Here is a 26,774-nt window from a genome sequence, read left to right as displayed (position 1 = left end):
TAAACTTTTTTTTTCTTGTAAAATTGACAACAATTGCGCGTGTCAGAAAATCTCTTGTCCCAAAAATAAATATGAAAGAAGAAGTTTATTGAAATGTAAATATTTGTAAGAATTTTGGGGAAAAACCATAATTTTATAGTGCAAGGTTCTGTTCTGAATCATCATCGTAAAGTTGATGTTACGTAAAAATGTAATGAAACGAAAAATTGTGTTTAAAAGGTGTAATTGATATTGATATCCATGTGACTGGTTATAATTTAAATATGAAACTTGCATCAATTGATATTTTTTTTGCTGTCGTGTGATGCGAAAGTGATGCATATCCGGTATGTTATTTTTTTTTTATTGAAATTTAAAAATTTATTGATTTTTGATTGAAGTTTTTTATAAAATTAATTTTTTTAAAGGAATTTAAATTTCGAAAAATTTTAATAAAATATATTTTAAATAATTTTTTTTTTATAAAAATTATTTTTTTTAAAAAATTATTTTTTTTATTATAAAAAAATAAAATTGTAAAAAAAGAATTATTTTTAAAATTTTTAAAAATAATTTAAATTTTTTTTAAAAAAAAAAAAAAAAATAATAAAATTTAATTTTAAAAAATTAAACTTAAAATTATTGCAAAAATTTAAAATAATTTTTTTTTTTTTTTTCAATAAAAAATAAATATTGTAAATAAGATAAAAAAAATAAAATTAATTAATTACTAAAAATAATTTTTTTGTTGTTATTTAAAAATTTAAAATTAATATTTTTTTTTTCAAATTTAATATTAAAATTTAGAGAATTTTTAAAATAAAAATTCGAAAAAATTATTTTAAAAATTTAAAATAATTTTCAAAAATTATTGTTTTATTTTTTTTTGTTTTAAAATTTTAAATTAATTTCGAAATAATTCAAAATACATTTATATATATTTTTTTCTTGAAATTCTCAAAATTTATTTAATTTTAATTAAAATTCAACACAATTAATTTTTTTCTTTACTCACCAAAACTGTGAAATCAATTTTTTCCATGAAACCTGTGAAAATAAAAAAAATATAAATTTACAACTTTTAACCAAAAATGAAAATTTTCTAAACAAAATTTTCTTCTTTGTTATCAAAAAGACATCTAACAACATCTTAGAGAACAAAACAAAACTTTCAATGACAAAAATCTTTGTCTTCTTGAAACAAACTTTCCTCCTTCTAACAAGATCATCATAAAATTTAACTAACAGGGCAGACTTTGCAACAATATCACTCAAACAAAAACGGCCTACAAATGCACTGCGAAAACCACAAGTGCAAGCACGTATCTCCTCTCAGTCGTGTAACGTTTCTGCAACAATGTCTCTGTTCAAAGTCAACAAATTTGCTCGAAAGAAGCTATTTTCCATTCACAACATTCATTAAATTAAACAAACTTTATAATATCTGAAAATGTACCTTTTGCCGTTCCAAGATTGTGTAAACAAATGTTAGCACATCAATTATCATATAGACAACTTTTGACAAGTTTTTTGTTTTGTTCTGTAAGAAGTGCATGACGACGTCCGAGTAATTGCGAAAAAGAGAAAAGAAACCAAGTTTTAAGTACAAAGTAACAATATTCACTTAACTTGTGAGTAGCCTTTGTGTGCTAAATAAATAAGTTTTGTGAAATAGAATATTCAAAAGAGAGTGTAAAATATCATCGTCATGCATCTTACATTTTATAAAAGCTGAAGATTAGCTCATCATCCATTGCACGGCACTATATTTTATTTCAAGTATTTCGCTTCATGAAGACGACTCTTCTATGCAAATTAGATCAATTTAAAATACTTTTCATAATAAATAAAAGATAAAAAAGAACGTACAAAGGCGTACGATGCGCTCAGAATATTTTTCTTAGTTAGGTTGAGGCAATGAGCAAAAATGTTTCGTATTTTGAATTAGCAAAGAGGCGATTCTCAAATTTTATTAACTGTCATTTATTTTGTTCAAACTTTAAAAAAATTATGAAGTTAATTTTTTGTTGAAAATATTTCTTGACGTTTTTACTAATTTTCTTTTTCAAATTCATCAAATATTTCTAAAATTTAATTTTTAAAATTTTTCTGATCAATTTATAAATAAAAAAAAACTTAAAAAATTAAATTTTACAAATTTTTTGATGAATTTATAGAATTCCTTTAATTTATTTAAAAAAACGTAAAGAAATATTTTCAACAAAAATTAACTTCATAAATTTTTTAGATTTTTAACAAAAAAAATTGACATGTTAAAAATTTGAGAATCGTTTTTTGCTAATTCAAACTATAAAACATTTTTAAATTAATTAAATTTTTTTGTGATTTTTCCTTTTATTGTATTTATCAGAGAAGTCGTGTTCAAGACATATTTTCGTCTTTTCTGATGAACCATAGAAGAAAAATCTCAAAAATTTGTTTGAAATGTCAATTCAAAAAATGACAGTTAAAAAATTTGTAAATCGCCGTTTTGCTAATTCAAGCAAAAATTTATTTGAAAGAATTTTTCCCAATTGTTTCAGCCTTTAGTTATCGTTTGAAGAATATTGTTCGAGGGCAATATTTCTGCGCTATCCAGCTCGAGTCGTAAAGTAGTAGTGCATGCGATGCATTGCAAAGTCCATTCCGTACTTTCTATTTTTTTTTTCGTTATATACTTTCAACAATGCATGCACTTACCATTTGATACAACAAACATGCAAGTTATTATATAAAAAAAAATGTAGAAAAATTGCAGTCGTGTACTTTATTTCACTTCTTCGACGAACAAACTGGGCGTCCTTGATAAAATTCCATTTGAATGTATCAAACGTTTGAAAATGTCTTCGAAAACTGTCTTCAAGGCAGTTGAATGTCTGACCTTTTCCATGTCGCATAGCTAAAACAATGCCCAATAATTTCCGAAAAATAAACTGCGTCACAGGGAGAGATCATGATGCAAACAACCTTGTCGCTTATTTAATTTTCAATTTTTTTTTTCATTCACTTTTTAGAAATTGTCGCAACGTGTCACCTACGCCGTCGACAAATTCATTCAGTTCCCGAGAACAATTAAATTCTGTTTCATTATTTTTTTTTATGAATGAACTGCATGAAATACGAAACGAACGATTTTAATTAACGATTTATTCTTTTTTTTTTGTGAATGAAATGAGATCATATTTCACGATTTACTAATTTTTTTGTGGTTTTTCTTTTTTAGGTCCCGTTACAGTGCCAATGGTATCGCAGGGCGGTTCGCCGCCAATTCCCATGCCCGTTCAGGTGCCTCCGGGACACGTGATGCAACAAATTGTCGACGAGAATGGCACATTGCGACAAGTAATCCTGTCGACGGCACACAATCAACCAACGATTCACCAGCAAGGCGGAATTCAACAGCACGCAACTATTCATGCACCATTTGTGAGTACTTTTTTTTTTGCTTCTCATCCCTTTAAATGTTCTCTTGCGTCGTCTTGATTGCCAGTGATTTGTATGCCGAACGAGACAAGAACATATGTTGAACAGATTTTGATATAAATCGTGTGCTATATCGGGCGATGAAGTGAATCGGGGTTCGGAAAAATTTTTTAGAATGAACTCAATTTTGTCCAAAATGATTTTTTTCTTCTAAAAATGAACTGAAAATCATAAAAAATGAACCAAAATTCATTTTAAAAAAATTTCTTAAAAAATGAACAAGAATGAATTAATGTTATGAATAAATTTGTTAAGAATTTAATAAAATGAATCAAAATGAACTAAAATCTTTTTTTAAAATAAAAAAAAATTATTGAATTTCAAAATGAATTTGGATTTTTCGAAATTTTTTTGAAATGAACAAAACTGAACTGAAATTCATTTTAAAAAATTTTTTATTAAAATAATTTTTAAAATTTCGAAAATGAAATTAACTGAACTAAATTTTCATTTAAAATAAAGAAAACAAATGAACAAATTTTCTCAAAATAAACAGATTTGATAAAATTTTCTTGAAACGAATCAAAATAAACTAAAATTCGATTGAAATGTTCCAAAAATTAAAAAATAAACTCAAATTAATTCAAAATGAACATAATGAATTTTCAAAATTTTTTTTAAATGAACGAAATGAATTTTTAAAAAATGAACTTCAAATTAAAAATGAACAAAAAAATATTAAAAATTTTTTGAAATGAATCGAAATGAACTGAAAGTCTAAAAATGAACATAATGAATTAAAAATCCAATTTTTTTTTTTAAATGAACAAAATGAATTTAACTTCATTTAAAATGTATAAAAATTAATTTCAAGCTTAAAAAATTGAAATGAAGAAAAACTGAAAAAAAAAATTCCAAAAATAAACAAATTGAGTCAAAATGAATTAAAATTTAATGAAGTTAAAAAAAAAATTAAAATCCAATAAATTCGAAAAAAATAAATTTTCTTCCGAACCCTGTTCCTCCATCGTGTTCATGAGATTTTTCTCAAGTACTTTTTAAAACACAAAAAAAAATCCTTCTTCTTCTCCATCTTTTTTTACATATCGACTCACATCAAGTACAAGTCGGTTAGTTTCTTTTTATCTACCACAAGAAGAAAATGAATAAGAAAAAAAACCCAAACGAGGCACATGACATAACAATATAACAACATCGATAATAAAACAAGCACGATTTAATTATTATTAGAAGATTTTTGTTCGTCGAGTGCTCTTTTGATTGAAATGTGAATGTGAAAAAGCGCGTCAATGACCGCTGATCCGATTTCTTCATCAATATTGGATTAAGGACGGCAACTTTGTTTCAATTTCGATTGAATTTCGTGTCATGCCACTCCTCAACACCCCGCTCTTTGCCTCGCATCGCATTCATTATCAATAGATCATCATTATTTTGCAATAATGTCTCAACATACTCTCGAAAAAAAAATCGGGCAAAAAGAAAAAAAGTGCATTAACCTCTAACTAGTTCACTCAATTTATTTTTGCGATAAACAACAACAACACACACAAAAATATATCATTTTTTGCTTAATTTTATACAATTTTTTGAATTGTTTTGTTAAAATATGTTTTTTTTTTATAAAAAATAATATATCATCGTTCCGTACCTAATTGTGTAATCACAACAGTTTTTTTCCTTCTTTCTTGATATTTTTTGCTGCTTGTGGTTATTTTTGTGCTTGATATAATATTCAAGTAGCAAGCAACGAACAATAGTAATAACAATATAATGAATACGTAACAACAACAACATAATCTTACATTTTTTTTTACTTGAAATTATTTAATTTTTTTACAAAAATTTTTTTTTGTCATCTTCAAAATAATAAAATTGAAAGGAGTGTCAATTTTATCGTATTTTAAGATGAAATGTGTGAAAAATTATGAAAATTATTTTTATTTTCATGACTTTCATGGGGTTACACAATGACATTTTTATTTAAAATTGTACAAAAAAAAGTCAATTATTTTAACATATTTTGCGTGAAATGGTAATGACATATTAAAATTCATGTACATTCAGAGAGAGGCAATATCGAATTGCAATTTTTAATTAATGTAATCAATTAAAGATAAAATATGCAAAAGTTTAATTGACATTCCGTCAGGTTTTTTTGTAGATCCGTATCGGATGTGAGAGGTAACTGACACCTTTCGGACAGGGAAAAGTTGTTTTACATGGGATATTTTTTAAATATGACATTTTTGTTCCAAAAGTAAAAATTTATATAAAAAATATTTTAAAAAACAAATTAGAATAAAAAAAATTATTAAAAAAAATTAATTTAATTAAATAATAATTTTAATAAATTTATTAAAATAAATTATTAATATAATTATTATTAAAAATATTTTTTTTATTAATTTAATTATTTTTTAATTAAAATTTCGCAATTTAATTATAAATTTAAAATTGAATTAAATTTTTAATTATTTTTAACCATCAATAAAAAATAATTAAATAAAATTTAATTAATTAATTTATTTTTATCATTTTGAAAAAATTTGAATTTTTAAAATTTATTTTTTTATTTTAATTATTTTTAAATTTTTATCAATTTTATTTTTTTATTTTATTTATTTAAGAAAAAAAAAATTTTTAAATTTAATTAAATTATTATTTTTAAATAATTTTTTTTATATATTATTATTTAATAAAATTATTTTGAAAGAAAAAAATATTTTTTTTTTAATTTGAAAAAATTAATTTATTTTTTAAAAATTATTTTATAACAATTTAATTTTAATTTTGAAATAAAAAAAATTTTTAAATTAATTTAATTAATTTTAAAAAAATTTTCAACAAAAAAATAATTTTGTTATAAAAAAAATTAATATTTTATTTTAAATTAATTAAATAATTTTTTTTTTAATTTATAAAAGTCATAATTCTCAGATATCAAATAAAAATTGTAATAAAAAATGTCATAATAATTTTATCTCAATTCTGGAAAGTAAAATTCTCTTATTACAAATTCCATTAAAAGCTGTTAAGTAACAAAATCTGTTACTATCCCTTTTCAATAATGAATTCTCGTTACTCGTTTATTCGATTTTATACATTTCCCGTTAGCAAAAATCGTATGAGGATAATTCTCGAATAGAAATTTCTTCAGAAATTGTCTTCCTACAAATAGCATTCCGGTTTTTAATTGATTCTCAATGAAATTCAAAGAAATAATAACATTTCAAATACATTCACTGATATCAATTCGAGAAATTTTTGTTCAATATCAATAAAAGTTTTTTTTTGTTATCAAAATTAATATTTTTTTTATAAATTATTTCATGTCATGTAAAATTTGATCCCATAACAATATTTCACGTACGAAAAAAAAAGTTGTAATCCTACCGCAGCAACTTAATTACCCCACATAACAATCAACTTTACATAATAATAAAATAATAAAATTGTTGCAAAAACAATATCATTCAAATAAATGGTTGTGCACACACAAATTGCAATTATTGTTACAAAAAAAAAGCGAGACAATTTATGGATTTTCATTGCACTTACCTGACCCTTTTGCGAGCAGCGCTCATTCATGGCACGTCGATTATCCCACATTATTACGAGTACAATGACATTAAAAAAACGACACCGGTTTGCGCCACGCTCTGTCGATTCGAATATCAGATTTTTAATATATTTTTTTTTTCAAAATAGTCTCGCACACCACAAACAATTTTTTTTTTTGCGCGCGGATACTAATAATAATAATAATTTTATCAACAACGCCGTGTGTCAGGAAATAAAGTGTTTGGAGAGCATTTTATCGCGAAAACAAAGCGGTGATGTACCGATCTTTGTTTCAGTTTTTTTGCTGTCAAGGTCAACCCTAATAATTTTCTGATTTATAAATTTTGATAAAAGTATACGGGACGTCTCGCTGTGTATTTACGCGAGGAATCACAACCATTAACCGGAAATAAGTTTTTTTTTGCGCACACAAACTTTGCAGAGTGTTGCTTCTAATGCGTTGTTTATAAAAAAAAATGAAATGTCATGACCTGGATGTTGTTATTGTTCTAAGTGAGCGTGAAAAGAGCAATTCATTCAATTCAACTCGCGAGATTTTAGCCAATAACTGTCAGGTTTTCTAATTGCTTGAAGTTTTCTTGATAAAATAATGCGCAGAGAGCTGTAAAAATCATTGGTATGCAGTAAATGAACGTCCTTGAATCATGTGATACACCTTTCGTGCATGTAATGAAGCATAAACAATCGTAAACGTCTATCTTGGTCTTTCTTCTATCGATGCAAGAGTTCTTTGTGTTTATTTCTTCTGCAGAGATTTGCACGAAGATGGTCATTATTTTTTTTCTGTTACACAGTTGACCGATGACGGTAGATTTCGACGAACTTAGTGATGAGTGCTTGGTTTGGATTAATTGAAATGCTTTGAATTTTGTTAGTTTTTAGTTTAAACGTCTTCTGATGGAAAACTGAAAGGAAAAAAGTTGTTTTGAAGCTGATATGATGCTTTTGAAGAAAGTTAGCTCTTGAAAAATTTGAAATTTTGGCCTAAATTCTTAAATTTGTAATATGAGATACTTGAAACCTCCTACAAAACTGTCAGTTTTCTACCAAATTGCCTTCTGATAAAAATCTGAAAGAAAAAATATTCTTTTGTTACTCAAATGATGCTTTTAAAGGAAGTTAGCTCTTGAAAAAATCAAAAGTTTGCCCTAAATTTTTAAATTTTCATTAAGAGATTTTTGAAACTTTTTCCAAAATTGTCAGTTTTTTGCCAAATTATCTTCTGATAAAAAACTGAAAGGAAAAAAGTTGTTTTGATACTCACATGATGCTTTTAAAGAAAGTTAGCTCTTGAAAAAATTGAAAATTTGGCCTAAATTCTTAAATTTTCATTAAGAGATTTTTGAAACTTTTTCTAAAATTGTCAGTTTTTAGCTAAATTCTCTTCTGATGAAAAACTGAAAGAGAAAAAGTTGTTTTGAGACTCAAATGATCCTTTTGAAGAAAGTTAGCTCTTAAAAAAGTAGAAAATTTGGCCTAACTTCTAAAATTTTCACTACGAGATCCTTAAATCTTTTTTCAAAATTGTTAGTTTTTGCTTCTTATTACAACTAATGGACTTATTTCAAAATCTGAAAAAATCTAAATTGTCAAAAAATTCATAAAATCGTTTTAAAGTTCGTCAAATAATACAAACCATCAGATACCGCGATACCTATTGAGGTCAAATCCCTTTTGGTTGTTATTATTGCCACTTTTTTTCCTCTACGTAGATCTGAAATGAAAAAGAAGACATAAACAATCAGATGCCTCGTTCTTTATTTGTTTTTTTTTCCTCGCATCTCATAATAACTTTATAACTGAATAAAAATATTCCCTTTGATACTTGTTCGTTCACTCTCTATGGTATTGTTGTTGTTGTTATTTATTAATGACTTCTCATATGTTTTATGTGTCATTGTAAACTAGAGAGAGAGAGAGTGAGAGATAAAACAAAGAACTTGAGTGTTTCAGGATATGAGGCGATTGACGTCATTTCTCAAGGTGTTCAAGGTTGTAAAACTGAAGAGTTGTTCTCTTTTTCTCTCCTTCTTCTAATTTAATTTAATCACGGATATTTGCAACCAAAAAAATTTACGAGTGAGATTAGATTTTTTTTTGTTTTTGGGTCAAGTTGAAAACAAACACCGAATAACCGGAAAGTCTTATCGACACAAATTCATTCAAAAAAAAAGCAAATATTTTCTTTAATTTTGTGAAAAAAAAAGTTTTGTCCCACTCCCTGTAAATTTTTAGTTTTTTTCGTGCTCAAGAAAAAAAATTGTTCATGCCAAGACCGACGAACAACCTTTTCAATCTTAATCAATTGAATCGTGAAATTAAAATTTTTTTCACTTGTATTTTTTTTCTTCATTTCTCGTTCAACTCTTTGTTTCTACGTCGTCTGCGAAAAACTTTAGCAATATCTTCAAGATCTGTTTGTCAAAAGAATCGCTTTGTGCCTTTGTCGCTATGACGAACATTATCGAATAGTCTAAACACAACTGAAGAAACATTGCTTTGAAACCTACTTACTTTTTGTTCGCAAAAAAAAAATAAACGGGATATTGTTTTCATCGCAGTTTTAACAACAATAAATAAATAGAAACAAGACGAAAAAAAAAGATGAAAGAAAAATAAGCTACGTGAAACCAGCTGTGTTTACGACGAGTGAATTCGTGTATTTTCGTATTATTTTTCAAAAGACTGATGATTTCGACCTCGCAACAGTTTTTTTTTCGTATCGTGTTTACATCGAAAAATCGAGCGGAACAGGTAGAAATGCAAATATTGAAAGTCCATCAGGAAATGCAAGTAACAAGTGTACCGATACAGAAACAAACAACAAGATTAAATTGGATCACATGGTGATTACTTTTGTTTTTTGTTGTTTGTCGGATTACCAAAGAAGCTGATGGAGAGAAATTGTTTTCGCAGAATGGAACTTTCGTATGTGCAAAACTTTTCAACATTGTTCCCATGATCTACTTAAGTTCTTATCAATTAAATGTTGCATGTTAATGGTTGGAAGTTAAAACATGCACTTGAAGAGTTTTAACTTGATTTTAACCCACAAATGTGAGTAAAAAGTCGATTAATTTTAATCGAGTTGGGATTAATTGAAATGCTTTGAAAGTCGTTAGTTTTTATTTAAATTGTCTTTTCATGTTTATCTGAATCTATTAAATTAATTTAAAGAGCTTGGAGATGAATGAAACGAAAGTTAGCTCTTCTTTAAGAAGCCCTAAGTTGTTAAAACTTTATCAGTTTTTAGTTAAAATTGTTTTTTAAAGTCTATAAAGTCTAAAAGACTTTTAAAAAATATTTTAGACTAATTTTTAAGAAAGTTAGCTCTTTGATGAAAAGCCCTAAATTCATCAAAATTTGTTTAAAATTAATTAGTTTTAATCCAAAATTGTTTTTTGAGGTCTAATAAGTCTAAAAAACTTTCAAAAAATATTTTAGACTCATTTTTATGAAAGTTAGCTCTTAGCCCTAAATTCTCAGATTTGATCAAAAACTCTTCAGTTTTGACTTTAAAATATTTTCTTAGGTTTAATAAACCTAAAATATATTTTAGAAGAAATTTCATGATGTATTTTATTAAAATTAGCTCTTTTAAATATAGAGCTAACTTTCTCAAATTTCATCATAAAACACTTATTCAAAGACTTTTCACCTAAATTTCAATAAATCTTTCTTAAAAGCAAAAATCTAACAAGCTACGTGTATTAAATAATGGAGAAAATGCACTTAACCAAATGATAACAATTTAACATAAATAAACGTCGATGATGATGTGTGTTTTCAAAACTTCGCGCAATGCATTTACTCTTTCACAAAAAAAACGAACGAACGAAATGTAATAAAAATCATCAAAGTAGAAATAGACCGTTAATAATGTGTGTAACTGCCGTTGATGGCATGCACTTGCCGCTCGCCTCGCCTCGCATGTAAGCACTTTATATTTTTTTTTTTTCTTTCAGCATGTATAAAAAATATGTTAAAAGTAAATAAAAATTAAATAGAGGCACACAACTTCTAAACATCTGTATATAATAATATTGAAAATTTTTATTTACAGAACAAATAAATAAAACATTTTTCATTCTTTTTTAAAGTGTGTTTATTTTTGAAAAAAATATAAAACTTTCTGAATGAAAAACTTTTTATGGGATTTAATTAGACAACTTGTGTGGCTTCTGTGTTTTTGACATGCGAACAAAATGACGACGGTGTCAACAGCATTTTGAGGGAAGCGGAAATCGAGAGATGTTTTATTCAACAGGATATGTTGAATCATATTTGCGAGAATTCTGTCACGTTTGCAGCAAGATGCGAATGGCTCATTGTTACATTTTTCTGTGGAAATTAATACTCTCTGAGTGTTTTGTTACTACCATATGCAAAAAATTTGCATTTTGTGATGATAAATTTTTTTATGAAAAAAAAAAATTAGAATTAGCTAAAATGAGGAGTCTGTCGATATATTGGAAAGATTTCGTAAAAAAATTAAAAATTTGACTTTTCTTTAGAAATTTTTGAAAAGTTAAGTATTTAAAAAGTAGAGCTAACTTTTTTAGTTTGCAAAATTTGTCAGTTTTGAGTGAAATCGAATTCTGAAGTTAATTTGAATCAAAAAAATATTTTTTTTAAATTTTTCTGAAGTATTTTAAGAAAGTTAGCTTTTATAAAAGTAGAGCTAACTTTTACAATTTTCATTAAAAATTTATCAGTTTTGAGTGAAATCGAATTTTAAAGTTAATTTGAATCAAAAAAATATTTTTTTAAATTTTTCTGAAGTATTTTAAGAAAGTTAGCTCTTTGAAAATTGGAGCTAACTTTTTCAATTTTCATTAAAAAAATTAAATTAAAAAAAAAAATTAAAAATGTAAAAAAAAAATAATTTTCTTTAAAAAAAAATCTTAAAAAAGCGCTCAAGTAAAAATGACCTAATTTTAATTTTTTTCACACTCATTCATTTTTTGTAACACAATTTTCTTTTGCTTGGCTTTGCTTTCGCAGTGTTAGTATTTGTGACTGTAGCTATTGTTCACACAAGTGAAATACTTTTTTTTTACTACACTAATAATAATAGAGTTTTTCCACAAGCATTTTTTTGCTGTTATTATAATATACTGTTAGTAAGAGCTGAAACAGCAGTCGACGAACAGCAACTGTTTGAGCCACTTTTTTATCGTGACTACGGAAAAAAGCGTAAAAAGCAATTAAAACAGATAAATACAGGCAAGCAACAACTGTTGCTTTAGCAAATAAATTTTTAACTTGTTTTTGCTAATACAATAAATATTTACCTTTAATCGTGCGTCAAAGGAAGAAAAAAGTCGTGTCACTTGATAAGTAACAAAAAAAAACAACCCAAAAAATTATTTTTAAACCGAAAAAATTCAGAGTGATAAGAAATGCGCGACATTGAAGTGTGATAAGAAGAAACTATTGCCAACGAGGCAAACTTACAAAGCGAGCGATGAGCAACTGTTGACACCTGTATTGTTTTATGAGTCGAAAAAAAACGCCATGAACACAACTACGAGTGATGGGGATTTGCCTGTTACGACGAATAATCGCGTCAGTAGTGATTTGGCCTCGATCGCGAGCAGTAAAGAAGACACCGAAAGCTGCGACGAAAACCGTCGACGTGTCAATTCTCGGAAAAAATTGATAATTCGATTAACGTTGGTGCGAAGAGCGAAAGTGAGTTTTTCGGAGATTTTGGCTTATCTGAGCGGAAATACGACTCGATTACGTGGCACCTGCTTTCCGGTTCACTTGATAAGACATTTTTTCTGTGTTTTTGTGACACGTTCAATCATTGTCAAGTATTTATTATTGTTTTGAATTCGGCGATAAGATCGTGCAAAATGATAAGATTCGGCTTTTTATTGTGAAAGACGATGCAGGACATTAACTTGTAAACAAGCAAAATTATCTAATTTTTGGTTTTTGTGTCTTTTTTCAGTTAACTGCCAACGGAACAGCTCCATTCTACAGTCCATTACCAGCTGATTTCGCGGGACCAGCAACGGGACAACACTTTCATCCGGCAATGCAGACGGGAGGGCAGCATTTGCAGGCGCAGATGTCACATTCGTCGCCGCATTCGCCATCGCCGCCAAGTACCAATCACTACAAAGATGAACGTGCGCAACGGCAACACACGAGACTGGTGCGAAAGCTCGATAAGAAGAATAATTCGCGGAATATGAGTAAGTTTGATGATTTTTTTTTTGAGAAGATACAAATTTGCCATTAGAGGATTTATTAAAAAAAAAATTTTTTTTTTTTTGGAGAAAATTAATTTTCTAAATTTTTTTTTAGTTTGATTTTTCTCATTAACTAAAAAATAGATTTTGAGAAGTTAAAATATAATTCGAATATAATCTAAAAATGATTTCGAATTTCATGAAAAATACAAAAAAATATTTTTTCGAAAAAAATTATAGCTTTTGAGGGAATTTTTTAATTTAATTTAATTTTTATTTAAACTTTATTTTAAATTTTATTTTTTTTTTAATTTAATCTAATATTTTTTTTAAATTAAAATTATATTTCTTAACAATTTTCAAGCTCTCGATGAAAAAAAATTTTTTTTTTAAATAAGCTTTTGGGGAAATAAAATTTTAAGCTTTTAAAACGGAAGAAAAATAATTTTTTTTTTTGAAAAATAAAAATTTAATTTTATAAAAATTTTGAAGCTTTTAAAGAAAAAAATGATTTTTTGACAAAATTTTAAGCTTTTGAGAAAATAAAAAATAAATTTCAGAAAAAATTTAAATTTTTTGAAAAATTAAAATTTAATTTCTTAACAATTTTCATTCTTTTGCAGAAAAAAAATTAAAGAAATTTTTAGTTTTTTGAAAAATTTTATTTCATTTTTTAACAATTTTGAAGCTTTTAAAGGAATTTTTTTTTTTTTTTTTAAATTTTAAGCTTTTGAGAAAATAAAATTTAATTTCAAAAAATTAAATAAAAATTTTTTGAAAAATTAAAATCTGATTTCTTAACAATTTTCAATCTTTTGAGGAAAAAAAAAGATTTTAAAATAAAATCACATTTTTAGGAAATAAAGTTTAATCTTAAATTCATTTTGAAGGTTTAAAAGAAAGAAAAATAAAATTTTCAATGGCAAATTTGTAAAATTCTCAAAAATTTCTCCATTCAACCCAATAGAATAAATTTTTAATGCAATTTTTTTTTCATTTTAGGTTCAACATTGTCGACGCCAGCTCACTCACCCTCGCCTCGAAAGAACGAATTGAACGGCGTGCATCGTCAACAACGTTCAAATGGCACCTCATCTGTCGGCACATCCGAAGATGGCGAAGAATCGTCTGTGCCCGACGAGGAAGACGATCAACAGGCAATTATCGACCAATTGGCAACAGTTCAAACCCCAATTATCACGGAATTAACTACTCGTTCGGCGCTTCTGAAATGGACAAAGCCCGCTTCCACGGATAACGCTCCTTTGGATTTCAGTAATTTAGAGTACGAAATCCTCCTTTCGCACACAGGAATTGGGGGGCGTTACAAACGCTTGATCAAGGGAAAATCTTTGTCGTGTTGCATCAAAGATTTGAGTCCCGGCAGGGAATATGCGTGTGTTTTGCAAGTTTATTACGGCGAAACGCATTGTTCGAGTTCGGAGCCTTTGGTTTTCTACACGCCAAAAAGCGAGCCGAATGCCCCGACAGATATCAAGTTGACGACACGCACAAAGAACTCGCTTCAGCTGAAATGGAATGTGCCCGCAGACAATGGGGCGCCAATTTTGTACTACATACTCGAATGTGATAACGGCAAAAACGGCGAATTTGTGGAAGTTTGCAAGACAAAGTGCAAGCAGTACTGTTACAATAAACTACAACCGTCGACGGCATATCTTTTCCGTTTGGCAGCCGTGAACGAATGCGGAAGATCCGCATATTCGCCAATTGTGCGCTTCGAAACGTCAGTTAACCCGCCCCAGCAACCCATGTCGCCATATTTGCAGCACGCCACGTCATCGTCGTTGCGTCTCGGATGGAATCGTCGTCCTACGGATGACGAATATCAACTTCAGTTGTCGGATTTCCAACAGGGATACTTTAATGTGTACGTCGGACCGGATAACGTGTACGAGTGTGTCGGTTTGCGACGCGCCACAAACTTCCAATTTAGACTTAGGGTGAAAAATGAGGCAGGCACGTCGCAATGGAGTGACGAAGTGGTTTATTGCACGGCGCCCGAAAGACCCGGCAGACCCAATAAACCCCAAGTGAAGGGAAAAATCCAAGCGACGAGTTTCCGTGTGAGATGGGATCCGCCGCATGATCGCGGAGGCGCCGACATCAAATTGTACTACTTAGAAATTAGTTCGGGTGCTGGATTTGAGTCGGTTTACGTGGGTCCCGAGACTGAAGCTTTATGTGATCGCCTGAGCCCCGGCACGACATATCAGGTTCGTGTCATGTGCGAAGGACCTGCTGGGATGTCAGGTTCATCCGATTATTGTACGATTACGACGGAGCCTGTTGTCCCAAATGCACCTCCTTGTCCTTATTTGGCGAATCAACCGGGTCCGTATGCGGCGATTTTGCGATATGACAAACCCGATTACAATGGCGGGGCTCCCGTTACATCGTTCGAAGTCGAAGTTGAGGGTAGTAACAACAACAAACCGCGCGAATTAGCGTATAGCGGAAAGGAGCAATTTTGCGTCGTCAAAGATTTGAGACCTGGCGAAACGTATGTCGTTCAAGTGCGAGCTGTTAATCGCATCGGACCCGGCGAATGGAGTGAAGAATTTAGATTTAAGACAGCGCCGGCGCCCGCAGCAGCGCCATCTGCTCCGACAATTTGCGCAAAGTCGCCGACGCAACTCTCGATCTCGTGGCTGGAGCCGTATACGAATGGGGCGCCCATCACGGAATATCGCCTCGAGTACTCGCAAACTGAGCAACACGATGGCTTCTGTGTGGCCTATCAGGGAGCTCAGAAATCGACTGAAGTCAAGAATTTAACGCCATTCACGTACTACTATTTCCGCTTGTGTGCCTCGAATTCGGCAGGCACGAGTCCATATTCGCCCGTTGCGAAGCAACAAACGCCCGCCGCACCTCCCGGAATTCCCGCGTTTGATGATTGGGAGAAATCCGCATGTGATATCCGGCTGACGTGGCAGGCGCCCGAATGCAATGGATCGCCCATCGTTTATTACAACATCGAGTGCAGCGGTATGGATCGGCTTATTTCAACCAGTGATGCCGCATGCGAGTATCTGCTCGAGAACTTGAGCTCCGAAACGACGTACAAGATACGAATTCAGGCTGTGAATCGCGTTGGCACGGGTCTCTTCTCCAATTATCTCAAGGTTACGACGCTCCCGTTGCCGCCCAAACCACCAAAACTGGAATGCGCTCAAATCAGTTATAGTTTCATCAAGCTCAAGTGGGCAGAGGAGAAGCCCTCGGCATCCACGACGCGTCTCGATATCGTGCGGTACTACGTGGAGATGCAAAATAATCGCACGAAGGAATTTGTCAATGTTTATACGGGAAATCGCGATACGTGCAAAGTGCACAAGTTGCACGAATGTCAGTCGTACACGTTCCGCATCTACGCCGAGACAGATTGCGCCGGGATGGGCGACTATTCTGACGAAGTGACGTTTACCACGCCAGCAGCTTTACCAAATAGTATCAAAGCACCTCGTGTTGTTGTTGTCGATGGCGCGAACAAAGATGAGGAAAACTCTTCGGCGCACAGTGAAACCTCGACGTCGCTTACACTCGAATGGCAGCAAAGTAAAAATAACGTTTTCAACGATCGCATCGAGTATTTGTTGCAGATGAGCAAGGGAAAGAACGAACAGGATTATAAAGAGGTAAATTTTATTTTTTTTTTTTATATTGGAAAAAATTTCAAATGAAGAAAAGTTAATTTTTTGATTAATTTTTATTAAATTAATTTTTTATTTTTTTATAATAATACCTAATTCATTTAATTTAAAATAATTAAAAAATATTTCTAAAATAATTATTAATTATTTTATAATAATTTTAAATTAAATTAATTTAATAAATTTTTTTTTATTTAATTTTATTAATTTAAAAATTTATTTTATTTAAAAAAAAAATAATTATAAATTATCATCAAAATATTAAAAGAAAAAAGTTAAAAATTGGCGTTAAAAATTATATTGGAACGTCACTTTTGATGAACATTTTTATGTTTTATTGAATATTCAAATATATTTTTTTTGTTTAAAATATTTAAAAATTTTTATCATCAATATTTATTTAAAAAAAAAAATAAAAAATTATTTTTTTTTACATTTTTAAAACCATTTCTGAAATTAAAAACAAAACCTAATTCAAAACAAAAATTAATTTTTTAATTTAATTTTTTTTTTTAAATTTAATTTTTTTTGTTTGTTAAAAAAATAGTTAAATTATCATCAAGTTATTAAAAACAATCAAAAACAGAAAAAAAAACTAAAAATCTAAAAATAAAATTTTTACAAATAGTATCATAAAAATTTTAAAAGAAAAAAATAAAATACATACCTATCATTCGAAATATAAAATATTTAATTTTTTTTAATTTTTTTAAATTTTAAAACTAAAAATGAATATTTTCAATGAAATTCTAATTATGATATTCATCAAATAATTTTTAAAAATTGAAAAATTAACTTTTTTTGTTTCATTAAAAATTGCTAAAAAACAAATTTACAAAATTTTATTACTTTTCAGGTTTATCGAGGCCCAAACACGCGACACACCTTAACAAACTTGGACTACGACACCGAATACAATTTCCGCGTTTGCCCCATCCGAATCATGACAGCGACAGACGACGAAGTTTTTGGTTCCTTCTCACCCGTTTTGCATCATACGATCGCCTTGCAGTCCCTTCACAGCTCGGATGCCGTTGATTCGGTGTCAAATCGCTTGCATGCCGTTTCCAATGATCATCATGTTGCATCAGCGGCACGTCTTTCGTGCTCCTCGGGATCAACGGAGACACTTTCACGCGAAAACGCTGCTGCCCGATTGCTCTACAAGATAACGCAAGTGTACAAAAATCGCGACAAATTCACGGACCATCAAAAGGCAATTATTCTCGTCATTTTCATGATTCTCGCGGCATTGGTTTGCGCTGCTGTCGTCGAAATGTTTTTGCGGTAAAAAGAAAAAAAAATTGCATGGGACAACAAATAGGAATTAATTCATTATTATTTATAATTTTTTTTTTTCAACATCATAAAATATATTATATTATTATTATTATTATTGTCAAGAAAAAATCAAAAGAATCTACAAAAAAAAAGTTTTATGTTTATTTACAACACAAACACACACAAAAAAAAATAATAAAAAAAAATTAATCTTGTATTCTCTACTTTTTACATATTTACATAAAATATATGATAAAAAATAAAAAAAAATCTTATAAATAAACTTAAAAAATACGATGTTATCCAAAAAATAATTAAAATCAAACTCTCGTATGTTAAATGTCTGCACAAAACCTTTTTTCATATTTTTAACATATACAATTAAAAATTTTATTCCCGCACAATTCTACATCCTACACAAAAAAATCATCAAAATTGATGTTAATAATTAAAATTAAATGACTGTTCAAAAAATACATAAATTAAATATGATGTTTAAATAATACAAAAAAATTCATGTGCAATAGAATTTAGTCCGAAAAATAAATTAAAATAAAAAAATACCTAACAAAAAAATAAAATATAAAGAAAAAAGTTGAATTTTGTCACAAAATGCTTGTGTCAATGTTTCTCTACTTATCTTCCTACCTAAGAAAAAATAAAAAAAAAAAAATTAGAACGCTTTTCTACTTACCGAAATATTTACCACAAACTTTATAAAATAAAAAAAAAATATTTTCCAAGCCTAGAAACCGATACATTCCTTCATGAATATAATTTGAATATTATTTAAAAAAAAACTTTATATTTTTTTTAAACATTACACAAAACAATAATTTAAAAAAAAATAATAATTAATTAAAATAATTATTATTATATATTTTATCATTATTATTAATAATTATTACTTTTACGAATAATAAAGCAAAAAAATAAAACAAATATTTTTTTTATTAATTATTTACTACTCACAACTTCACAAAAATACCTAAACAACTTTAATAAACACGAATTCTGAACAGTATTTTATTATTTTTTTTCTTTAATTCCTTGTTTCCTGCAACATATATAATATATAATGAATAATAGAAGAGAGAACAATCCATCCACACACGAATGGCCCATCATTTTGTTGTTTTTATTAGCTTGACATGGCTTTTTATACGAAAAATTTACAATCTATCTTTCTGAAACATGACATCAGAGTCCCGAAAATAAATTTAACAAAATGTTAACTTTTAATAATAAAAAAATATATAATGATTAAAAAAAATATATATTTAACAAAAAAATAATAATTAAAAAAATGTCATCGGGAAAGAGATATAAAATATATATCTTAACAATCTAATCAAAAATGTGCATTGCTTAGTAAAATTTTTTACACAATTTTTTTTTTTTATAAAAAGCGCAATTTTTTCATACCAACAACCAATAGTGACCATTTTACTTATAAATCATTTTTTAAAAAAATTAAAATTTAAACATCTTCGCGATTTTTAATTTTTTTATATATGATTATCATGATGATGTTTGAAATGCATTTGTAAATAATTTTATAATTAAAAAAAAAATACAAACAAAAATATTTTGTAAGTGTAACGAAAATTAAATAAAAAAAAACAATATAACCATGTATTTTTGTATAAAAAATGATGAAATGTTAATAATAAATATACTTACCTGAAAAGAAAGATAAATAAGTTTAAATTAATGAAATTATAGTATGATGATTAAAAATGCGCTTTTTTGAGCTATTGAGCTACAATACTAAATAAAAACAACAAAAAAATATATTAGTAATGATTATATATTATGAAAAGAAAACGGAAATAATGCTTTATATATATTATATAATAAATGATGTTATACAGATACGTGCAAAGAAAAGACTAAAAAATCAATTTATTGTCCACAATTATGATTAAAAACAAAAAAAAAATATATATATTATTGATTCCATGTCTATTATTATATCATACTTTCTTATATATTCACAAACATACATGTCGTCAAAACAACATATATAAACAACAAAATAATAAAAAAATAATTATACAAAAAAAAAATCATGTCAAATTCAACCATTTGCTTATAAATGTCTCAAATTCATGTTCATATTCAAAATTTGTTCCGGATTCGCAGTGCCATTTTTTATATTTAAAAAATATATAACATGGCTGGAATTCATTTTTTCATTAATATTATTAAATAGAAAATAGAAAACATAATAATATTCCCCTTCATCACGTTTTTCTCTCTATCTACTTATTTTTTTTATTAATAAAAAATAAATAAATGAAATAATTAAAAATAAAATGAAAGGAATTATAAATCTCTACAATGACAAGGAACTTTCTATATAAATAATAATATATATTTATGAAAAATGTATAACAAAAATGGAAACATTTAAAAAAAAGTAATTAAAAATCAAATACCTTATAATAATTAATTAAATAAAAATAAATACGAAATGTGTAATAATAATTATTAAATTTATATATAAAAAAAAACAAAATAATATTAATAAATAATTAAAAATAAATAAAGGAAAATCAAACAAAAAATTATATATTATATATAAATAATAAAAGAAGCGTATAAACGAATGCTAATCAAGGAAAAATTGGGAGAATTATAATAATAAATAATGATTATTATTAAAATTAAGGAGAAATGAAAAAAAAAATGTTTATAAAATATCTACATATGATTATTATTATTATATATACAAAATCTATATAAATATATATATTTAAAAATATATAGCTCTTCTTACTATTATTATTATTATTTACTATATACTTGAGACATTAAGCATATTAATTAATTATTAATATAAAAAAATGATTAAAAAAAAGAAACAAAAAAATATTATATTTAATAAAAACTACAAAAAAATATTCATGTTATATGAAAAAGAAAAAGGTAAATCAATATAGAACTATATATTTTATGTACAAAATTATCAAAAAAAAAAATCAAATTTTTGTGTTTTATTTTCTTCGAGGAAACTTACCTTTTAAAGTGCTTCAATGAACGTAAGTATAAAATTTTTTATACTAAAAACATTTTTACGTATTTTTTACGTATTTTTACGTATTTTTTACGTATTTTATTTTCTTCAAAAAAAATTTGTCAAGCCTTTGGAAGTACAAACGCTGAGAAATTTAACAAGTCATTTTTTGATCAGTTTTAAGCCTAAAATTGAATAAATATTCATTCTAAAGTTCATTTCTGTTCATATTGGGTCGATATTTGCCGTTACAAAAAAATCAGCGTTTTGAAGTACAAACGCTGATAAATTTAACAAGTCATTTTTTGATCAGTTTTAAGCCTAAAATTGAATAAATATTCATTCTAAAGTTCATTTCTGTTCATATTGGGTCGATATTTTTGCCGTTACAAAAAAATCAGCGTATTGAAGTTCACACGCTGATAACATTAACAAGTCACTTTTTGATCAGTTTTAAGCCTAAAATTGAATAAATATTCATTCTAAAGTTCATTTCTGTTCATATTGGGTCGATATTTGCCGTTACAAAAAAATCAGCGTTTTGAAGTTCAAACGCTGATAAATTTAACAAGTCACTTTTTGATCAGTTTTAAGCCTAAAATTGAATAAATATTCATTCTAAAGTTCATTTCTGTTCATATTGGGTCGATATTTGCCGTTACAAAAAAATCAGCGTTTTGAAGTTCAAACGCTGATAAATTTAACAAGTCATTTTTTGATCAGTTTTAAGCCTAAAATTGAATAAATATTCATTCTAAAGTTCATTTCTGTTCATATTGGGTCGATATTTGCCGTTGCAAAAAAATCAGCGTTTTGAAGTACAAACGCTGATAAATTTAACAAGTCATTCTAAAGTTCATTTCTGTTCATATTGGGTCGATATTTGCCGTTACAAAAAAATCAGCGTTTTTTTTTTTGCAAGTCCTTTTGATCAGTTTTAAGCCTAAAATTGAATAAATATTCATTCTAAAGTTCATTTCTGTGCATATTGGGTCGATATTTGCCGTTACAAAAAAATCAGCGTTTTGAAGTACAAACGCTGATAAATTTAACAAGTCATTTTTTGATCAGTTTTAAGCCTAAAATTGAATAAATATTCATTCTAAAGTTCATTTCTGTGCATATTGGGTCGATATTTGCCGTAACAAAAAAATCAGCGTTTTGAAGTTCAAACGCTGATAAATTTAACAAGTCATTTTTTGATCAGTTTTAAGCCTAAAATTGAATAAATATTCATTCTAAAGTTCATTTCTGTGCATATTGGGTCGATATTTGCCGTTACAAAAAAATCAGCGTTTTGAAGTTCAAACTCTGATTTTTTTTGCAAGTCATTTTTTGATCAGTTTTAAGCCTAAAATTGAATAAATATTCATTCTAAAGTTCATTTCTGTGCATATTGGGTCGATATTTGCCGTTACAAAAAAATCAGCGTTTTGAAGTACAAACGCTGATAAATTTAACAAATCACCTTTTGATCAGTTTTAAGCCTAAAATTGAATAAATATTCATTCTAAAGTTCATTTCTGTGCATATTGGGTCGATATTTGCCGTTACAAAAAAATCAGCGGTTGGAAGTACGGATTTTGGACTGATGTGAGTAAAATTCTAGTGAAAATTTTAAGATAAAAAAAAAATAAAAACAAATTTTTTAATTTTATTTTAATTCATGATTTTTTTATTTTACGGCATTATATTATTTTATTCAATATTTGTATTATTTTCATATTTTTTTTTAATAATAATAATAATAATATTTATTCTTAACATTATATGTATTTAATATTATGCTTAAAGGGAGGATAGAAACGGGGGTAAAGGAAACATTTTTTTTCTTTTATAAAACATAGGACAGAAATTGGGGGAGAAGGATAGGATTAAAGTTACAAGAAGGTGTTTTTTTAATTTTTATTACAAATGGTAAGGTAATAGTAATAGTATTAAGTGATAATATTTACAAATAATTTACAATTTACATTTTTCGTTCATTTTTTTTCACTTTTTTTTTCTTGCTACATACATTTATTTATCTTTAAAATTATAATTATTATTAAATAAAGACCATTTATATATTTTTTCATTTATTTTTTTTTTCTTTCTTTCCACAGCTAGTTTATCTTAACGGATGGATGTGTGACCCATGAAACAAAATAATAAAAATTACCGAACATTTTTTTTATTTTCTAACATTTTACAAAGTTTCGTGTGTTTGTGTGTGTTTGGTGATTTTTGATGATTTTATATATTTTTTTTATACGTATACGACGAAAATTTAATACACAACATTCTCAATTTCATTACAAAATTTTTTTTATCGAAACGAATGAATGACAATTAAAACATGACACAAGTAAACGATTCAAATAAGACAGAAAACGGTATCAAAAAGTGTGTTTTCTTTATTTTTTGCTTTTTTTTCATATAAATACTAATAAAAAAGGTTCTCCCTGCTATGTCTTATTTTTTCCATTACTTTAATTTTATATTTAAAAAGTTAATTTTTTAAATATTTTTTTTTTAATAAAGAATTGTGTGAGTCGTCTAGTTATTATTTTTTTTTTCTATTAAGATATATTTCATACAATTATACAGATAAATTTTGCTATCTAATTTTTTTTTTATTATTGTTTAATTTTTTTTTTGTTTTTATTTATTTACTTGTGTTTGTTTTATTATTTCATGGTTTGTTTATTTTTTTTTAATAATATATATTTTTTGTCTATTAAAAAGATGACCATCTGCTGTGAGTGTGTTATTTTCCAAAAATTATTTTTTTCCTTCATCATCATAGTATATTATCACAATTACATTAAAACATTTGATCTGTTCCGTTTATATTTTTTTTTTGTATTAACATTTTTTTGCTTTTTTTATTTTCTTTTTATTTTACAAATATAACTGCAAAACAAATAACATTTTTCTGTTTAGTTTTATTTTTTTCTGTAGATTATAAATATTTATTATTGTTATATATTACAAACTTACTTACAATGTTGCTAAATTTTTTTAATCGAAAAAATATATTCGATTAAAAAATATTTATTTTTTTACATATTTTGTGTGTGTTTCGGAAAATAAAACAAAAATTTTCGGTCAATGATGATAAATAATTTTAATAATAATTTTTTTAAAAACACTAAACAAAAAAAAAAAATTGAGCTTCTGTTTTTTTTAATTATTTTTTTTATCATCATCAAAATTTAATTATTTAAAAAAAAACTTAAAAAATAATTTTTACAAATTAAAAGGATTCGGCGATGATAGGTGGTTAAAAAAAGGACATTTTATAATAATAATTAATTAGAAGTTAATTATTTAATTAATTAATTATTATGTATCATCATTAAAATCGAAAATCACAGTAAATTCTCTCAAAGAACTGAAAAAAGTTGTTTTTTGTTTGAAAAAAAAAAATGTTATTTGCTATTATGATATTATTATTATATCTTATTCATCATATTTTTTTAATATAAAATTAAACAGAAAACAAAATTATTTATTTTTTTACTTAATATTGAGATCAGATCATTTCGGATCTGGAAAAATTTGAAAATTAGGAAATTTGTAAATTTTTTTTATACTTTTTCCAAATCCGATTTTGTGTGTCGTCGATTTTTATTTTTTTTTTCTTCTCAAAATCATTGATTTCTTGTCATTGTTGGTTTTTTTTTGTCAATTTCGGGATTTTTTTACACCGTAGCGATCACAATCAGCAAATGAGCGATGTTTTGCACACGATGCAATAAGTCGGGAGCGATTCTCGTCAAACTTTCGTTCGCAAATTCGCACGACGGGAAGATGTGAACGACGTAAGATGCTTGTTGGCTGCCCGGTTCGGCGATGTTGACAATGCCAGCGGCTTGTTTCTGCTGTAGATACGTGATGAAACCTGATTGGAGGTTTGTCAATTGCGTCAGTACGTCAAATTGATCTCGTCCGCATGGTAAGGCGAGTAACATGCAATGTTCGTTTTCGACCTAAAAATAATTTTTTTTTTAGTTTTTGTTGGATTTTAAGATAAAATTGAAAAAAAGGCCGAAATTTTTGAAAAATAAAATGGGGCAAAATTAAAAAAAAAATTGAAATACTTTTTTTCATAACATTTTTGTTAAATATCATTTTTGAGGTTTTTTGTTACTATTTACTTTGAGAATTGCTTAATTAAAAAAAAAAATAAAAATTTGAAAATTTAAAAATTTTTTTTTTTTAAATTTCTTAAAAAATAATTTTGAAAATTTCTTTAAAAAATTTTTGAATATTCTTTAAAAAAAAATTTTAAAAACTTTTTCAAAAAAAAAAATTTTTTTAAATTTCTTAAAACAAAAAAAAATAAAATTTCTTTAAAAATAAATTTAAAAATTTCTTTTTTTTTGAAAATTTTAAATTTTTTGAAAATTTTATTTGAAAATTTCTTTTTGAAAAATAAATTTTGTTCAAAAATTTTTAAAAAAAATTTTTGAAAATTTCTTAAAAAATTATTAAAAACTGTAATTTTTAATGAAATTTTAAACTTTTTTTTTATTTTAAAAAATTATTAAAAACTGTAATTTTTGATAAAATTTTTAACTTTTTTATTTCTTTTGCCCCATTGGATTTTAGACTTTTATTTTTTTATTCTCATTTGGAGCAGCCTTAAAGAAAAAAGGGATTCTTACCTGCATCTTTCTTGCTACACCGTCGATTTGAACGGGTTCCAGTCGCATACGTTGCGCGATTCTCAGCGGCGGATTCGATCCATCGATATTTCGTGGAAGGGATTTCGCGGCAACATCTCGACTTCCGTAGACAAAGTGCATTTGCACGGCAGCCTGATCGTTTTTGAGTGCCAACAATCCTTGCCACATGACGGGATACTGTTTCAGCAGCGAATCCAGCGACTCGGCAGAATGCGGAACTTGACTTCCGTGCGGCGGCGTCGCGATTTGCATGCCACGCGTCGATATTTCGGGCATTGCCGGTACGAGACCCGCATGCGGCGGCATATTTGGATGACCTACAACAAGAATTTGTGAGTCTTGCTGATGCTGAGGCGCGGCACGAACAACGACTCCGCGCGAATTTGCGGCATTATTACCTGCGGCGGCGGCTGCGACAGCTGCGGCACGTTCTCGTTGTTCACGTTCTTCGCGTTCCCGTTGAATGTGAAGCAACGAAGCGGGCGTCGGAGGCGGCGTACTTCCGACATATTGACTCGAGCCGGGAGCATTTGCGCGATGGGCTGGCGGCGGTTCGAGACGCCCTTCGTAGAAACGCGCGTGATTCGGATCGTGAGGATAGTGCGGGACACGAGCGCCGTGAATGTAAGGCGAGTCTACAAAAAAAATCAAAAATTTAACAAAAAAATTCAAAATTTAACAAAAAATTATCTTACCTGTTGCCCTATCTCCGGGACTCTGAAGACTCAAAGGTACGGAAGTGATTCTCGGGCCACTCGCAGGACGACGCAACTCCAATGGAGGACTTGCTACCATCGATTCGTCAACTTCTGACATCACAGGTTCTGCTGTTCCCGGCAACATTGGCGATCTACAACGAAAAAATTAAAATTTTAAAAAATTTGACCCAAATTCGGACTTTTTTTGATACAAA

General features: G+C 27.6%; 2 protein-coding genes across 7 annotated transcripts in view; one reads left to right on the top strand and one right to left on the bottom strand.

The window, feature by feature from the left end:
- LOC134829744 (fibronectin type-III domain-containing protein 3A) overlaps positions 1 to 18,989 on the top strand; it is a 60,948-nt gene extending 41,959 nt beyond the window's left edge. For all 3 annotated transcript variants that reach the window (XM_063842980.1, XM_063842981.1, XM_063842982.1), the window contains 4 exons: positions 3,203 to 3,405; positions 12,968 to 13,214; positions 14,214 to 16,873; positions 17,745 to 18,989. In XM_063842980.1, the coding sequence (XP_063699050.1) occupies positions 3,203 to 3,405; positions 12,968 to 13,214; positions 14,214 to 16,873; positions 17,745 to 18,179 (3,545 nt within the window). In that variant the 3' untranslated portion in view covers positions 18,180 to 18,989. The remainder of the gene's footprint in view (positions 1 to 3,202; positions 3,406 to 12,967; positions 13,215 to 14,213; positions 16,874 to 17,744) is intronic.
- Positions 18,990 to 24,647: 5,658 nt separating this feature from the next.
- The window catches only part of LOC134831205 (protein split ends), a 70,789-nt gene continuing 68,662 nt past the window's right edge, over positions 24,648 to 26,774 (bottom strand). For 3 of the 4 annotated variants that reach the window (XM_063844873.1, XM_063844874.1, XM_063844876.1), the window contains 3 exons: positions 26,557 to 26,711; positions 25,841 to 26,496; positions 24,648 to 25,162 (listed from right to left, as the gene is read on the bottom strand). In XM_063844873.1, the coding sequence (XP_063700943.1) occupies positions 24,875 to 25,162; positions 25,841 to 26,496; positions 26,557 to 26,711 (1,099 nt within the window). In that variant the 3' untranslated portion in view covers positions 24,648 to 24,874. The remainder of the gene's footprint in view (positions 25,163 to 25,840; positions 26,497 to 26,556; positions 26,712 to 26,774) is intronic. The other variant, XM_063844875.1, reaches the window with a different exon arrangement.

This window comes from Culicoides brevitarsis, chromosome 2, assembly GCF_036172545.1.
Source record: "Culicoides brevitarsis isolate CSIRO-B50_1 chromosome 2, AGI_CSIRO_Cbre_v1, whole genome shotgun sequence".
Classification (NCBI taxonomy): domain Eukaryota; kingdom Metazoa; phylum Arthropoda; class Insecta; order Diptera; family Ceratopogonidae; genus Culicoides; species Culicoides brevitarsis.
Note: the sequence above shows the minus strand (reverse complement) of the source record. Positions and strands in the feature narration are given on the sequence as shown.